This window comes from Salarias fasciatus, chromosome 18, assembly GCF_902148845.1.
Source record: "Salarias fasciatus chromosome 18, fSalaFa1.1, whole genome shotgun sequence".
Lineage (NCBI taxonomy): Eukaryota > Metazoa > Chordata > Actinopteri > Blenniiformes > Blenniidae > Salarias > Salarias fasciatus.
Window position 1 is genome coordinate 7048954 of NC_043762.1, and position 16628 is coordinate 7065581.

General features: G+C 51.8%; 1 protein-coding gene across 2 annotated transcripts in view; it reads right to left on the reverse strand.

The window, feature by feature from the left end:
• Positions 1–161: 161 nt before the first annotated feature.
• The window catches only part of LOC115405109 (ankyrin repeat domain-containing protein 12), a 32129-nt gene continuing 15662 nt past the window's right edge, over positions 162–16628 (reverse strand). Inside the window, exons 2-13 of one of the 2 annotated variants that reach the window (XM_030114570.1) lie at positions 13037–13150; positions 11051–11201; positions 9637–9708; positions 9069–9209; positions 7130–7333; positions 6747–6889; positions 6498–6645; positions 2024–6378; positions 1838–1936; positions 1614–1757; positions 1431–1526; positions 162–1348 (exon numbers count right to left, since the gene is read on the reverse strand). In XM_030114570.1, coding sequence (XP_029970430.1) covers positions 1163–1348; positions 1431–1526; positions 1614–1757; positions 1838–1936; positions 2024–6378; positions 6498–6645; positions 6747–6889; positions 7130–7333; positions 9069–9209; positions 9637–9708; positions 11051–11201; positions 13037–13096 — 5799 coding nt within the window. In that variant the 5' untranslated portion in view covers positions 13097–13150 and the 3' untranslated portion in view covers positions 162–1162. The remainder of the gene's footprint in view (positions 1349–1430; positions 1527–1613; positions 1758–1837; positions 1937–2023; positions 6379–6497; positions 6646–6746; positions 6890–7129; positions 7334–9068; positions 9210–9636; positions 9709–11050; positions 11202–13036; positions 13151–16628) is intronic. The other variant, XM_030114571.1, reaches the window with a different exon arrangement.

Consider the following 16628-nt stretch of genomic DNA (forward strand, 5'->3'; position numbering starts at 1 on the left):
CGATAACATTTACTTTTTAATCTCAGTGATCAAATTCTTTCAAGAGTTGAAATAAAAAAAAAATTCAGAACCACAGTTAAATTTGACAACAAATAAAATTTATTCAATTATATATTACAAATATGTACAAGTCATGTAACAAGTAAATATTAAAATAGACATTTTTTAGAACTATCGTTCAAAAGGCAATATGTTGAAAAAATAGGATTTGTTGTGATCTCACATTGAAACTGTAAAAGTATGTTTTTCTTTTTTCTTTTTTTTTTTTTCTTCCTCCGAAGCCACAACAGACTGGAACGTGCGCGGAGACACGGTGGAGAACACATGAGGAGCGAGGCCGCAACGCAACAAGAGAACAGAGAGAGAGAGAGAGAGAGAGAGAGAGAGAGAGAGAGAGAAACCAAACAGAAGAGAGGCGGAACACGTCAGTAAACCTCACCATCAATCCACAGTACAGCGCTTCAGGAAAAGAGTACAAAGAACGCAACGCATGCACAGCATTTCACTGCCAAAGTCGAAGAAACACCAGCTGTGGCGCGGAGCTCCAGATGAGGAGGGAAGAGACGGTAAAAAAAAACAAAAACAAAAACAAAACAAAACAAAAAAAACGAACGAACAGAATAGAAAGGAAGAGAAGAAACACAAGAGAAGCCAACACATGCTGAACAACAACAGGAACATCACGGACGAATAGAATAGGACACTCCATGTAAAAAACAACTTTGGTCCATTAAAACATCAGACGGAACGAGTTTACAATCAAAATATCTAATATTTTTCATTTTTACAGGTTTCAAACAATAATTACATGACTATTTACAAATGCACAATTTTCTTATGTATAAAATAAGTTAAAAAATTAAGAGCACAGTCTGTACACAATGTATGAACACTCAACGTCGAAAACAATTGAAACCTTTCTGACGGACCCGGGCCAGAACCAGGACCCAGTCCAGGACCAGGATCCCAGACCCCCTGACAGGTTTTGCTGTCGGTCCTCCTGCTGGGCGGCCCGTTAAGAGCTCTGAAGTGAAGTTTTTTTTTTAATTTTTTTTTTTAAGTGCTCCACATACTAAGTGCTTCACATTTCATGCGTTCTGTCTTTCTCGCCCCTCCCCCGCCTCCCCCAGACGGCGCCGCGGCGGTTCGGCCGTCCTCCGGCTCATATGGGGGTGAGGTCGAAGTCGTCGTTGACCTCCACCAGCGGGATGTAGAACTCGGGGATCTCGAAGATGCTGGTGGACTTGTAGGTGGCGGGGTCGAGCTCCTGCAGCTTGAGCTGCCACTCCAGACGCTGCACGGCGTTCAGCGCTGCCGCCTCGTGCTGCTGCCGCATCAGGAGACACGTCTGGGGAGGAGAAGAGGAGGGGTTTGTTAATCCCAGGCTGCGGCGCCGATCGGCTGGTCTGGAGGAAGTTGAGCTTTCTCACCTTCAGCTTGTCGAACTTGTCGTCGACGTCCTGTAACCACGACATGAACTGCCGGGCGTTGAACCGGTCCCTCACCGACGTCTTCCCGTCGTCGCTCTGTGAAACCAGCAGCGGCTCGTCAGCACTCTGCCCGTTGGCGAACGAGGTGGCGGCGGCGGCGAAGTGTGGCCGCGCGGCGCTTACCTGGACGTCCTGAGGCATGTTGTAGACTTCGGCGTCCAGTAACACGGTGCAGGCGCTGAAAGGCAGAGTCTGATTGGCTAGTGTTCTCGCCGCCCGGTAGTGGACTCGCAGGACTTCCTGTTCATTTGAAACAATCAGCTTTTCCTGAAGAGGCGAAAAAAAAAAAAAAGAAGATCAATAAAGCTCTAAAACAGGAAGTTCCGGCGGTTTTAGGGGCTACGAACCCTTTCAATGCTGTGCTGCAGCCGGAGCTTCATGCGGACGACCTCCTGCTGTTTGAACATTTCCTTCAGCTGCTCCGGTAACGACGGAGGAGGAGTGATCTGCAGAGACGGACAGAGACGTTTTAATTTGACGGTCCGGAAGCCAAGTTGCCACGGCGTCCGATCCGAGACACGGCGGAGACTCACGGTCGGGATGCAGAGTTTGCTGAGAGGGTTTCCGTCCAGGAGGTACGATCCGTTAAACGTCACGTATTCGTCGTAATACTGCGGCGGCTGCGGCGTGACGCTGCACAGCACTTTCCTCTTCTCCTCGATCTTCTTGCGGATGTGCAGGAACTCGTAGTAGGGGTTGGCCCTCTCCGTCTGGTAGGGCTCGATCTCCTCCAGCTTGACGGAGTCCACGATGGCCGCCAGGGACTGCTGGCCCTGCTCCCTCTCCTGCGGCGCCGCGGCGCCCGGCTGCGAGCACGACGACACCTTGGGCATCTTCCGCTTGCGCGGGTGGGGCACGTGGACGTCCGCGTCCTCGTCGGCGCAGCGGACTTTGAATCTGGCGCCGGAGGAGTCGGAGTCGCGGTCGGCGGACTGTGGGGAGGATCCTCCGGAGGCGCTGCTGCAGCTGCTGCTGCTGCTGCAGCTGCTGAGGTCGGTCGGCGCCGCCGGCTGCACGGCGCTCGGGCTCTGCTCCTCCAAACACGACGAGGACTCTGGTTTCTCGTCGGCAGGCGTCACCTCCATCGGCTCCGGCTGAGCGTCTGCTTTGGAGTCGGCGGGGCTTTCCGTGGCCTGGCGGCCTTCGTCGGATGAGCTCTCCGATGCGACGGGAGCGACGGCGCCGCAGCCGTTCTCCGAGCTCTGCGGGACGTCCATCACGTCGTCGGGCCTGTGTTCGGGACTCGAGACAGGAACGCCGTCCTTTTTCTCAGTCTGAGCGTCGAGAAGGAGGCCCGGCTCACTGGAAGGTCTGGATTTCTTGCAGTCTTGGTTATTTGCACTGAAATCCTCTTGAGAACTTTTGGACTCGAGGTTGGTTTTGCTGAAACCCGGAAGGGACTCTGCTGCGGTGGAGCTGGTGGACGGGACAGGACTCCCTGCTCCGTCTGTCCTCAGGGTTTCGGAACCAGTCTCCATGCTGTCTGGTTCTGGTTTGTCAGAATCTTCCAGGATGTTGTCCTTCGGGTCGGTGGCGGGCGTGGGACAGGGCTCTGTGTTCTGGTTCTCGTCAGCGGGGGAAGGGAGCGGGTCTCTCTGCGGGACAGTTCTGGTGTTTGAGGACTCGGCGGACGGGGAAGCTGCAGCTCCCGATGACTGTTCCAGTTCGTTCTGACCGGAGTCTGTCTGCGAGTTCTCCGTGACGCTCTGGAAGTCCTTCACCGCCGGGGCGTCGCAGGGAGGCGGCGGGCTGGGCTCTGCCGGCCCGGTCTGGGACTGTGGAAGTGCTGTACATGGAAGATCCTGCGGCGTCACACACTCCTTCTCCGTCGCCGCTTCGGACACCGAATTCGACAGCGGCTGAGTGCTGGCGCTGTCCTCGGGTTCCGACGCCTCCCTCGCTCTCGGCTCCTCGCCCGGAGACGCGGACACGCCGGCCTTCGGCAGGCTTTCGGCCGCTCGGCCTTCGGGCGTCGGGTTGGCGTCCTCGTCCAGAATGGCCCTGAGGTACGGGGACTCGTGTCTGCCGGACAGCGGCGTCCGGCCGCTCTGAGAAGCATCTGGAAGACTGCTGCAGTCTTTATCGTGAACAGACGGAGACCTGGTGGCTTGAATGATGAGGGAAGACTGCAGGAACGCCGGCTGGGAGTCTGAGGCTTCCAGGTTCATGTCGGAGTCGTACTCCACGTTCCGGGGCGTCAGCGTCGTGGCCTGGCACGAGTCCTCCGAGCTGGCAACGGAGACCAGGGACATGGACCGGGATATGAGGCCGCAGCGCTCGCCGTCCGGCCGCGGGGATCTGCTCAGGCAGTTCTCCACCGCCGACATGACCTTGGTGCTGATGGAGGGCAGAGTCCTCCCATCCAGAGACATGGTCCGGGGGCTCGAACCGTCCTTCGGGGCTTTGTCTCTGCCCTGGGCGTCGGACGCCTCGGAGCTTTTGGAGCGCATCAGCTCCTTGCTCAAGCACGGTTCGGTCTTGGTTCTGTCTTTGAGTTTGGACTTCAGCTCGGCCAGAGGCCGCTGTTTGAGCCGCTCGCGCTCTTTCTGCTTGATCTTCTCCAGGTGCTTCCGGTGCCACTGCTCGATCTCCTGGTCCTTCAGGCTGAGCATGCGCTCGAAGCTGGTCTGCATCAGGTCGTCGTTGACCAGCCGCTTCTCCTTCGGCTTGGCGTCTCGCGCTGCCGGGGAAGCCTTTGATTTGGGCTTATCTCCCTCCGCCTCGGCCGGCTTGGCCTTGCCGAGCCTGGCCTGCTGGAAGCGCGACTCTCGGTGCCGGTCCTTATCCTTGTGTCTATCGGCGTCTCGGTCGCGGTCTCGCCGGTCGCGATCTTTCTCCGGCGCTTTCGCAGCTTCCTCCTTTGATTTTGCAGATAAAGACTTGCTGCTCTCGGAGAGATAGCTTTTCTTCTCTTCCAAGAGCAATTTCAGATTGGAGTTTGAGGACAGCGCTCCGTCTTTTACTTTATCTCTCTTTTTCTTGTCGCAGTCCTTTTCTTTGGAGCGATCGGATTTACTGTGATCTGGGATTTTCTCCAGAGGTTTTCCTTTCCTATCAGAGCTGCTGCGGTCCTTCTCTCTGTGATCGCTGTACTCCCGGTCCTGCCGCTCCTTATCAGATCGTTTTTCAAACTTGTCTTTATTTTTTCTGCTGTCTTCATGCTTTTTTGTTGTGGTTAAAGATTTCAGTTTTTCGTTCTCCTTGGAGCTTTTGTCCGCGGGGGAGAGCGAGGAGACGGCCGCCGCTCTTTCCTTGTCTTTCCAGCGATCCACCGAGTTGGGCGGCTCCGTTTTGTCGGAGTGCTCCGTTTTAATCTTTTTCTCCTTGTCCGGATGCCTCTTCTCCATTTTTTCCGAATCCTTCTCCTTTCCCGGGAGCCGCTTGTCAGTTTTCTCGCGTGAGCCTTTTTCGGAGGACTCCAGCTGTTCCTGATCAGCTGGGATCCCGCTGACGGGCTTCTCCTCCGTCTCCTCTTTCATGCTGTTGCTCTGAAGCGGCTCCTCAGGAATCCGCCCTGAGCCCTGGCCGTCCGCCTTCTCGTCACGCTCGCTCGGCTTGCCGTCTTTGGCCTTCTCCTCCTTCCGCTCCTTTTTCACGGCCTTGTCTTTTTCCCGCTCCTCTCTCGGCCTCTTCTCCTTGCCGCTCGAGTGTTTTTCCTTCGCCGTCCTCTCATCTTTGCCGGGAGAGGCGTCGGCGCTCTTCTGTAGTGAACTGTTCTCCTCGCCGTCTTTTTTGGCCGGCGGAGGCTCGTCCGTCTCGTCGCTTTTGAAGAAGTTCTCTTTCCAGAACTCTCTGTCGAACTCCAGATTCCTGTGGCCGTCCTTCTTGGCCTCCTTCTGCCTGTGGCGGCCCCGCTCGGCCTCGTACTCCCTCTTGTGTTTGTCTTTCTCCTTGTGCTTCAGCTTATGCTTCTTCACCACTTTGCCGTCGACGTCGGTCTTCCGGGCGGCGCCGTCGCCGCCGCCGTCGATGCTGTTTCCGACGCCGCCCTCCCTGAAGGGGCTGGAGCGGCCGTCCTCTCCGTCCACGCCGGCGTCCTTCTGCTGATGCTTGCTCTTCTCCTTGTGCTTGCACCCCTTGGTGCTGGAGCCCTCGGTGCAGTACTCCGCGTCTGTGTAGTGGTTGTATTTGACGCCGTCCACCGGACAGGAGCCGTCGCTGATGGAGACGCACATCTTGGTGTTCTCCTGCTTGAGCGGCGTCTGCTTGTCCGTCAGGCTGTGGTTCAGTTTGGGGGATTTAATGGACGACAAGTGGAAGAGGTGGACGGACGAGTCGTCTTTAGGGCTGAAGGACATCTTGAAGGAGTCCTCCTCTCGGCCCTTCTCCGTCTCAGACACGGTTGCCAGCGAGAGGAGCAACGTTTTGCTGTTCTCTTTTCCGTCCTCTTGGTTCTCCTTGTTTTTATTCTGGCTTTTGCTCTTCCTCTTGACCTTCCCCTTGTCCTTTTGCTCAGCATTGTCCTTTTTAGACCTGGTGTCTGGCCTGAGGCTTTCAGAGCTCTGCGAGCAGGTGGGGGAGTTTCTCTTCTCGGACAGACTCTCCATTTCGTCGCTGGACGTGTCCGAGCTGCAGTGGACACGAGAGCCCTTCTGCTTTTTGGACTTTGTGGAGGAATCGCCCTTGGCGCTCTGCTTTCCCGCCACATGGTTCCTGTCTTTGTCCTCCTTCTCGCGCTGCCGTAGTTCCCTCCTGAGGATGTGCCTGTCGTTCAGGGCTTTGCTCAGATCCTCCTCCTCCTCCTCGTCCTTGAACTCGTACTCGTCCAGCCCCGGGACGGACGACGACGCCTTCGTGGCCGGTTTGCTGTCCGAGTCCTTCTCGGTTTCGGAGTCTTCCATGTTGTCGTCCACGCTGGAGGGGTTGACTGATGGAGGGTCTTCAGACTCTGTAGCGAAAAAGGACAGTCTCAGTAATTATGCAAGTCAAACCAAGCACATGTTTAAAAATTCAAACCTCAAGTTTGTATATTAAAGTCGATTTAAAAGCAGCCGCCTGCAGACTCACCTGAAGACGTGTCCTCTTGGTCCGACAGCGGAACTTCTCCTTTCAGCAGCTGCTCCAGCTCCTGGGAGTCTGCAACATCCACCGGCCGCTCGCCTCGCTTGTTTGCTTGGAAGGCGTTTCCGCCGTGGCGAAGGAGAAGTTTCACAATCTGCAGAAAACAGACGAGACGGAGAGTTGGAATTAAAAAAAAAAAGCAGAGGGAGCAGAAGCAGAATCGATCGACTGAACTACACTTCAAAGGAAACGTACGTCCTTGTGCCCGCTGCTGGAAGCGTCGTGGAGCGGCGTGTCGTCGTCCAGACCCTGCGTGTTCACCTCGGCGCCCGCCGCTATCAACACCTTGGCCACGTCGTAGTAGCCCAGATTACAGGCTTCGTGAAGAGGAGTCCAACCTGCCGGAGACGCCAACGCAACACAAGCTGCTATTAATGTCAAATTAAAGCAGCCGTTTTCTCAATTTTACGACGCCAAAACACAACTTCCTCCCGAGAGGCGGTAATGAGCCGCCCGACTGCTGCTCTGGATCGTCTCATCAGGAGAAACGGCCTCATAATCAGCGGCTCGGCGTCATTATTAACCGCCACGCAGACATAATGGAAGCCGTTAGCAGATCGTCCCCCGCGGATTCGTACCTGCAAAGTCTTTGACATTGACGTCGGCTCCCAGGCTAATGAGCTCTTTGACTTGCTTGGCGTCTCCGCGGATGGCGGCCATGTGAAGGGGAGTCTCTCCTCGCTCGTTCCTCTTGTTGACCTTGTCTTTCTGTCGAGACGAGGCGCCGCTGGGGACCTTCTTCTGCACGGGGGTGGTTTGCGAGGGGTGACTGGGTGTAGAGTCTGAGCAGGGCAGAGAGAAGTTTCAACAAACTTGTTCAGTTTTAGAATTACATAAGTTTTAATTCAATTTTGCAATTCGTTGAGAAAAAAACTCACGAATTTTGTTTTGTTGATATTCAGAGATAATTTGTTCCTATCATACCAACATCTGAGGGTTTCCAATAGTTCCTTTAGAGTTCTCAAAGAGCAAAGCAAATAAGTGTCATCTGCAAAATGAAACACCAACACACCGGTGACACCGACACCACATTACTGCAGGCTCCTCGGCCATGTTTCATGGTCCATGGTGTCAAAAGCTTTTAGCTGGTCTGTTTTCTCTCCATCCAAACTGATTTTATTTAAATGATTTATGTTTAGAATTGAAAGAATTAAATTGTTTCATGAAGAGTTTCTCCAGTATTTCAGAAAACTGAGGAAGAATTGTTACTGGTCTGTAGACGGTCATGTAATCCATGTATTTATGTCTTTGAAATTTCATCTCTAGCTTCACATCACGAGGAAAGAAACACCTTTTGAAACTATCAATAGAATATATGTGTGGGCTGTGGTTCAGTGGGGAGAGCGGTCGTCCCACAACCGCGAGGTTATGAGTTTGATTCCTGTCTCCCCCTGCCTGCTTGTCAAAGTATCCTTGGGCAAGACACGTAACCCTGAATCTGCCCCCAGTGGACAGACTGAGTGCCTCGCATGGCAGCCGCCTCTACTGGTGTGTGAATGTGTGTGTTGTACGTTGCTTTGGACAAGAGAGTCTGCTAAATAGAACTGTAGAATAATGACGACTTCATTAATAATTACCATGTCAATGAAGCTGTTTGTTGATCTTTTGTTACTTTATTAATTCAATCACATCAATTTAATTTACTCCATGAATAAACATGGAATTTATATCAGTATCTGCCAGATCAAACGTGTGTAGTACGGCCAACACCTTCAAAACAGTCAAACTCTTCAGCAAAGTCCAAAAAGTTCACTGATTTGGAAGAAGGCTGCCTTTCACTCGCTCTTTTTCACATTTACATGAGGCTACAGGTTACAACAATCGCAACAGGATCTCTGATATCACGTAAAAGGAAACCACTTGTTTAATAGTGACCACTGATCAAAAAATGTTGCACTGGCTTTAGTTATCCTACTGTGTTTGTCAATCAGGAGCCAGAGACCCAAAACTAAACGTCGAGTTAGAAGAATCCAATGACAGCTTGAGTTTGATCCATTTTAATCAAATTAGTATTAAAATAACCAGAAATACTGTTTTTTGATCACAGACCTTCAGCAAAACACGAACTACAGAATTCAGAAACCACTCAGCCCAGGATCAAGCCACTTCCTTAAATATACTGTTAAAGTCAACAGAATGCAGAGTACTGCTCAGAGTCGTCAAGTCGTCGTTCCTGCAGCTCGATCTTCTCGTCCCTCTGCTTGACCTCAGCTCCTTAACCCCTTCCACTAGTCCCGTTAAGCTGGTTTGCTGTTTGACAACTCTGGTGATTTCCTCAGACAAAAAGTTCAGCGACTTCCTAACCTCCTCCGTTTCTACTGGTCACCACGAGACAACAGGATCAACACTCCAAACTGAGAGGAATATTCCCACCGTGAAGGTTGAACATCACTTCACAATGGAAACTGGCTTAATCCTTTGAAAATGCTTAGGAGCATCACCCCCCCCCCACAGGAAAGACCCTCCGAACCGTCTTGAGGACGTGGTTATGGAAGGTGAGAGGGCAGGAGGTCAAACCTGGGCTGTTGGCCGTCATCTGCATGAGCAGAGCCATCTGCTTGCGCTCCGACAGTGGATATCCAAACAGGAGGTTGGGCGCCTGGGACTTCTTGCCCCCTGCCTCCTTCTTCATCTTTTTCTTGTCTGGTCCATCTTTATCTGCAACGGCAACGAGACACATTTTTGGAGATCGGTTAACCGAAGAAGCGAGGCAGCGCTCCCTGGCAAGCAGCGGTTCAGCTCGAGAGGACGACACGTTTCCCTCCTGCTCTTGTATCTGTTGAGCTCGCAGATGACAAGTGTGAGGTTTAAGATAAAAAAAAAAAAAAAGGGGGGGGGGGGGGTAGTGGGGGCAGAATAGACATCATTCTTTAAAGCCAGCCAAGTGCAGACGCCACTCCTCGACCCCCACCCCCCTCCCCTCCCCTTGCCGGTCTCTGCTGAAACACAGACATGCGACAGCGGCAAAGGCAAGGCCAGGATCCACACACACACGTGCAATGTGTGTGTGTTTACAGCGCAGCGTGGGGGTGGAGGAGGTGGGGTGGGGTGGGGGGGGGGCTGAGGGTCAGGCTGCAGCAGTTACCTGCATATATCCTGCAGGGAGGCACTAATCTCTCTGCCCAGGTCTCACTCGACTGGCCTGGGTCTGAGTCATCTACAGTGCAAAGCAGAGAGGACGGGGAGGGACGGAGGGACGGGGGGACGGGGGGACGGGGAGGGGGAGGAGGGAGGGAAAGCACTGCATTAACGCTCACTCTCTCTCACCCTCCTCGTTCCACATGTACTCGAACACAGACAGTCACACACTGCAACACACAGATTATGAGTCACGGCGACAGGAGAGAGGATCCGAGCCGGGCCGGGCGGCACACACTCTTCACTCCCCTCCTGCTCAGAGCTGCACCTGGGAGGGGGGGGGGGGGGGGGGGGGGGGGGGGGGCTGCTGGAGGGCAAAGCCGCCCTCCGGGCTGGTTCAGCTTTAGATCCCGAGCAGCATAAATGATACTTGCAGTGTTTGTAAAATTGCGGGTTCTCGTCTGGCGGGATGACGCAGGACCACACAATGAAAGCCATTAAGCTGGAGCGCCGCTCCGCGGAGGAGACGAAGGCCGACCTGCAGGACTTCGGCTCACTCCGCTTATTGTAATTACGGCCGTGCGACACACGGGCCTATTTTTAGACGGCCAGCTCGGGGTAAACACACAGTTAAAGTTGGGACTAAATGACGGGAGCGGAACAGCGTTTGCACGGGCGAGGAAGTGAAACCATGACGGGGCTCTGCGCTCCTGAGAGCGTCTCATCCAGAACACAACGACACTTTCTGGGAGCGCCGCTCGCCGTCCGTTAGCCTTCAGAGCGACGGTGAAACCATTTAAAGACAGAAGAGATTTCCAACACGACGGTTGTTATTCAAAGCTTTTCTCTTCCTGCACTGCCTTCGCTGTAGACATTTCACACCACGGACACAACTCAGGAAACAACCAGCGTCGGTTTCTGTCGTTTCATGAGATTTGAAGGAAAAAACACAAATAGAGAGAATTATTTAAAAGCCAGATGGCACCTCGAGATCTGAAGAGCAAACTGAGATTACAGTTAGAGGACAGACACTAACATGTGATTTGTGAAGTTGTTCATGAAGGATATTCCAAATTTTAAAGTCAATATACTGACATTAATGAACAGAACACCTTGTTAAATTCCGTAACACCGGATTCCTTAAAAAAAAAAAAAAAATGACAGTCATCTCAAGAAGCTCTTCTTTCCTTTAACACTGCTGGTTGATATGAAAACAGAGTCTACATGAAGAGCAGTTAGCGGCTCATTCATTTCAGCCTCACAGCCACAACTTCACCAGAGTGGGCAGATCTGCAAACGGTTGCAAAGCATTCTGCTCTGCTGAAGGAATCTTTGGGCCAGAGGCCACCAGGGGGCAGTACAGGGACATGGCAGCCAGCCAGCATCATGGCAGCTGAGGGGAGGGCAGGGGGGCTCCTTACCGGTGTCCGAGTCCCGCTCCTCCGTCCGGGGCGGACTGGTGGTGAAGGAGAGCTTGCGCTTCATGGAAGACTTGGCTTTCCCTTCTTTCGCCAGCAACTCGCTCCGGTCCAGCTTGGGAGTCTTGGTGAACGGAGACAACTTGTCTTTACTCTGCGGGGATGAAGCACATGCAGGAAAATCAGGCATGTCAAACAGAGCAGAGGTGTGGCCGCAGCTAAACGCCCTGTGTGTGTGTCTGGAAATGTAAACAATACAGCCGTGTCTGAGAATACACAGCTGCAGCCCCGCTCGGCGTGCAGGCCGGGTTGCACGACATGCAGCTCGCTGGAAACGCGACGCCGAGCCGCCCGGGAGCTCGGCATTGTGGGCCAGGCCGACACGCTGCAGCAGTATAGTGTTTGGGTCATGCAGGCAGCAGGTTTGTCGCATGAGTCACTGAAATTTTACTCCCGAGGCAAAGTCCCTGCCAAGTGAAGAGTAAAAGATCCGGAGTGACTCGTTTTTTGTTTGCTTTTTTTTTGTCTGTTTACACAGAAATAAAATTACGGAGGAGAGAGAAGCTCTTTTCTTATGGCTCTGCGCTTGTCGCCGTGAGAAAATCTTCACATGTGTGCAAGTTCAACGAACGACCGACAACCAGCCACACAGACGCACAGAGAGCGGTTATATTTGCATCAGGCTTCGAACGCATGAACACACACACACACGCACACACACACACACTAGAGTAACGTGAATTAGTCACTTTTGGAGACCAAACTGTGGGCTGTAACTCAGCTGAAGCCACCGTGAGACGTAAGACGAGGTACCTCCCACCAGCAGCTGCTAATTGCCTCTGTGGAGATCGTTCTGCTCTCCGCTGTTTGAACTGGAATTAGCTGTACATGTGCATTGGGGGGGGGGGGGGCAGAGCGCTCCATTATCCAACAAACACCGACACCAGTCATTTCTCTGATAGCGTGGCGTCTTTCGCTTACTGCGCTTTTTGATCTGCAAGACAAAGCTTTTATTTTCTAGGAGCATTACTTTTAGTGAGCTGCACTTTGGTGCAGTAAAATACATTTCTGGCAGGAGGGAAATGTCTGCAGTGTGGGGCTTCTTTGATCTCACTGAAGCAATGTGCCAGCTGTGCAAAAGCTCCGAGTGTCTGGCACCGCTGAAAGTGGAGGCAGCAGAGACGTGGAGTGCTTTAGCCTTAAAAAATAAAAAGCAGACGCTCGCCGCCCTTCTCGTTTGCGTGGAGAGAAATGTTGAGTTGCGAGGGTAAACGGCACGTTTGTTTTTTTTGTTTTTTTTAACACTTCCAGCCTGAATCAGCAGCTTTGCGATCCACCAGCGGAGGCCTTTATTAATCCACTGAGAGCGCTACTCTGAGTATTTGTTGCATCCTGGGATGAGAGAACCAGCTGATGAACGTCGACACAGTTTCTAACAGATGACTGCTGAAGACACTGCAGGTGTGGATGCTGAGCTGAAAAAAGCTAAAGTGTAGAAACGTCCTTGAAAAGTTGCGCGTTTTGATCCCTGAATGGCTGAAATGGGGGAAAGAATTCCTCCTTTGATCTCCCTCAACTTTAAATATTTTAAGAAATTGGAAAAAAAAAAAAAAATCCTGAAGGCCAGAACACTGAAACCCCTGTTCTCCAATTCTTTTTTTATTTTTGTGCGCCAGATGATATAGACACAACTCCAATTTCTCGATTTGTGTTCCTTCTTCTGGAAATAAATCCCAGTGTCGGCCTCACACACCAGCTGCTGCGAGGAGGTTCGCCGCGCTCGCCGCCTGATCAAATGTCAGTGCCTTCTTTCACAAATGTTTGTCACCTCCATCAAACCAGAGGAGACGTGGTGTAGAGAGAGAGAGAAAAAAAAAGAAGGTATTTCTGCACTGAGAGACGCTGCGATCTGAACAGAGAGCAGATAATCTGCCCGGCGGGTTTTGGATGAGCGGGTGCGTTTGTGTGAACTCCACGCTTCGTTCGTACCTTCTTCCCGGCCTGCTTATCCACCATGGCTCCATCTCTGTCGCTCCCAGGTTTGGCCATGGTGCGGCGCCTGACTAGCTTAGACAGCGGCAGCACAGTAGGATCATCATGTACCTGGAGACAGGAAGCACAACAACACAGGCACGGCGTGAGGAAACACGGCTTCATCCTGAGAGGAGGTGGGCGTGTCGTCACTGGTCGTATTAAATGAAACTCAGCTGTGTTTCGGTATGTGGGCCGAGTGGATCGGCAACCAGGGATTTTCACTGAAATTTCCGTTTCCACTTTGCGGCTCTGAACTTCATGAATAAGCAGGAAGTGACGACGCGAGGCGGCATGAATCACGGCTGCAGGGACTGAGAGGAGCGTCCCGCCGCGGCGGCGTCACTCTGCCCTGCTCGCGGGAGCCCGGCCTCCGTCTGATGTGGTCTGCGACGGCGTAGTAACACATGCCGCAGCGTCGACGGGGCGACGCCGTGGGCGCCTGCACGGTCCGCGGCACCAGCAACACTTGGCTGAACCTGCGTACGGCGGCATGTGTCACTCGTCTCGTCACATGAAGATCACAGCGTTCAGTCATGAGGTTCTCGTCTCAGATGCTCCGACTGAACTTTCACTGCTTCCCTATTTACACACTTCAGAACAGAACAACCTGCTTTCAGCACAGAAAGCTCCACACAGCACAGCTCAGAGGAAGACGCGCCAGAACTGCTGAAAAGAAGCCCCCAAAATGTTCCTGCTTCCAATATAAATCTATTATGAAACACCACAAACAGTAAACATTTGGCTTTTACCGCGCTCCCTTAAAATCTCAATTGTCAATTTAAGCAGCCAAAATATATACACGTATTCAGATATTGCTATGCCTTTGTGCAAGTCACTAAAGGTGGTTTTGTCCGTTTGCAGTGAATGTGTAGAGCATTACTTAACTCAGTCATTAACATGACTTCATCCTAAATGAGCCAAATAATGTTTGCTTAGTAAAATTTGTTCTTATTAATCAGAACCAGACACATTGTGAGAAGAATGCAAAGCTTCAAATGAGTCTGAGAAGTACCAAGTCATCTGAAACGCTCAAACATCAAATATGCTGGTTGCCTTCTATTTTTTTCCACATTCTGTCCAAAAACTAACCCGTGCCTGTGCCTTTCAGTTTTCATGATGTCCAACCTCCTGATTTCAAAATAAGAGCTGACACAACTCAACTGTAACCCATAAAGCTTTGTGTTCAAACAGCAGAAAGTGAAAGGACGAGAGCTACAGCACCATGACTGACACCAACTGCCAATGAGATGGATTAATAAGTAATGCTAGACCACTTAGAGAGCAGCATGTGGCAGATTAGCCTGCGGTTTGCTCTGCTGGCCAATAAAGACATAAACAATGCTTGGCTTTGATTGAACCGACAGTCCACTCCAGAGATAAAAGTCATGCTGCACGCAGCGCACGACTTGCGAAAAAAAACCCGCCATAATCAACACGATCAATACGGACACTGCCGCATCGTTACTGCGCGATCAGTGTGTGTGTGTGTGTGTGTGTGTGTGTGTGAACCTAAATGAAAAACACACCGCCGGAGCCCAAAGGATCGCAACAGAGCGCAGCTCTTCAATTAAGAGACGTCAACCAGATGCAAACATGAGTAACGGCATGTTGGAGCGCTTCGTGCGCGCCGCCTCCCATGTGGGACCAGGATGTGGCGGAGGAAGGATTTCTGGGAAAGCCACAAGTCTTGCAAGTTTAATCAGTGACAGCAGTGAGCGGCCGAGGTGCGACGAGCAGATAAACAACGGCGGCGTGCCGCCGCTCACCGAGGAGGCGGAAGACGCTGTGGGTGTCGCGATCACGTGCGACTGTCGAGTCCCGGGTCACGTTCACACGAGAGCGATCCGCTGGGAATTACGCCGTTGTTCCGTTCCCCTTTCAGAAAGGTTACTTGTGCAGATGGCAGAGTTTTGATTGCTTCCCAGCAAGCAGGGGAAACGTAGATAAGCATATCAGGCCTCCAGCCGAATGTGAAGAGGAAAGTACAGTGTGAACGTCTAAGTGCCTTTCAGACGTCTTTCTCCGTCATGTATCGATATTTACCAGGTCAGTATCTGGAGGATGAAATGACCACGTTGGAGGAGCGCCGCTCGATTCAAAACACTGAGCAACATGAGGACGACTGTCATATATTCACTCAAAGAAAACCTCTGCAACGGCAGAAGATTTTTCAGAAAGCGCCATTTTCATACTCATAACCCCGCTGATGTGTAAACGGACGTCCAAAAGGAAACGAAAATCAACAACTCCGAATGAATCCACATGGAAACACTCCTTGTGTTACTGTCCGGAGGGAAACACTCCCAAACGTTCTCTCTCTCCGACCGTCCAGCTCGTCAACGTGCCGTTTTCATTCTGCTGCCTCACGGCTCTCTGGTCTCCACTGGTCCTCGCTAAACGGCCCTGTCCATGAAAAAACACTAATGACTTTAATTAAGTTTCTGGTGCGAACTAGTGAGGCGGTGGACGTTTAATCGTTAAACCACTTCGCTGTGCACATCCCTAATAGATACAGTTTCTTGGAGATATCTTTATTAAACTTAGCTGTTTGAGCGAAAGTGAGGTCTTACAGCTTTATATCAAGTTTTCTAGCTTTAAATATTCAAACAAATCATTTATACCAACAAAGTGAGTTGAAGCCTGACTACTCATGTCAATCTAATATTCAACAACATATAGATGATAAACTGAAGATGTTTATACCAGGAGGCACTCAAAAACATGAGTCTTTCCACACAGGGTCCAGTCCAACTTGTTTGAGGCAGCAAGCCGCCAGAAACAAGCCCACTTTGGCCACTGCGACATTTTTGCTCTTTGGGTATTTCACAGCCTTTGACGAGGCCGGATAATGGCGCGGCGTTGACAGGTGTCATTTCTCCGACGCGCAGCGCCGCCGCACAGTTGAGGCCGGCGAGAGGTCGGTCATTAGTCAGCAGATCGCCAGTGTGCAGCGGCATTGTGATTCAGGCGGCTGAAAGGGAGAATTGAGCTGCCCACAGTGAACACGTTGGTGTGAAGAGGCTGGTGGTATTAAAGCAGCACGGACAGGCCGGGACCAGACCAGAAAACAAATGCTGACAGGACTCCAATCCGGCCCAGAGACAAGGAGAGGAGGGTGTGACTATAATTACAGAGGTATTTGGATGCTGGCCAGTTTGGCACTCGCACTTACTGCGCTTCACGAGCAACTCGGGACTGGGGAAAAAAAAAAAAACAGCAAGCTCTGCCATTAACCTTGAGAGGTTTCATTTCCAGATGAAAACCTGAGACCTGGTCCACTGAACAGTGGTGATATCAAAAAATAAGCTACCTCCCTTCATTCAGAATAACTGCAGAATCACAGCTGACAGAGGAGGAGACACCGCACACACCGACTGGTTGCCTCTGTCCAAACACAATCCCCGTGGTAAATAATTCAGCAGCCAAGGGGAAGACTCTGAAGACACCCAACTAAATATACCATCGCTTCAACCATTCATCTGTGAGACCTCATCCAGTTCAGTCATATGGCGCCGATCCCTGCTAACCACTGATTCTATCTTTGTAC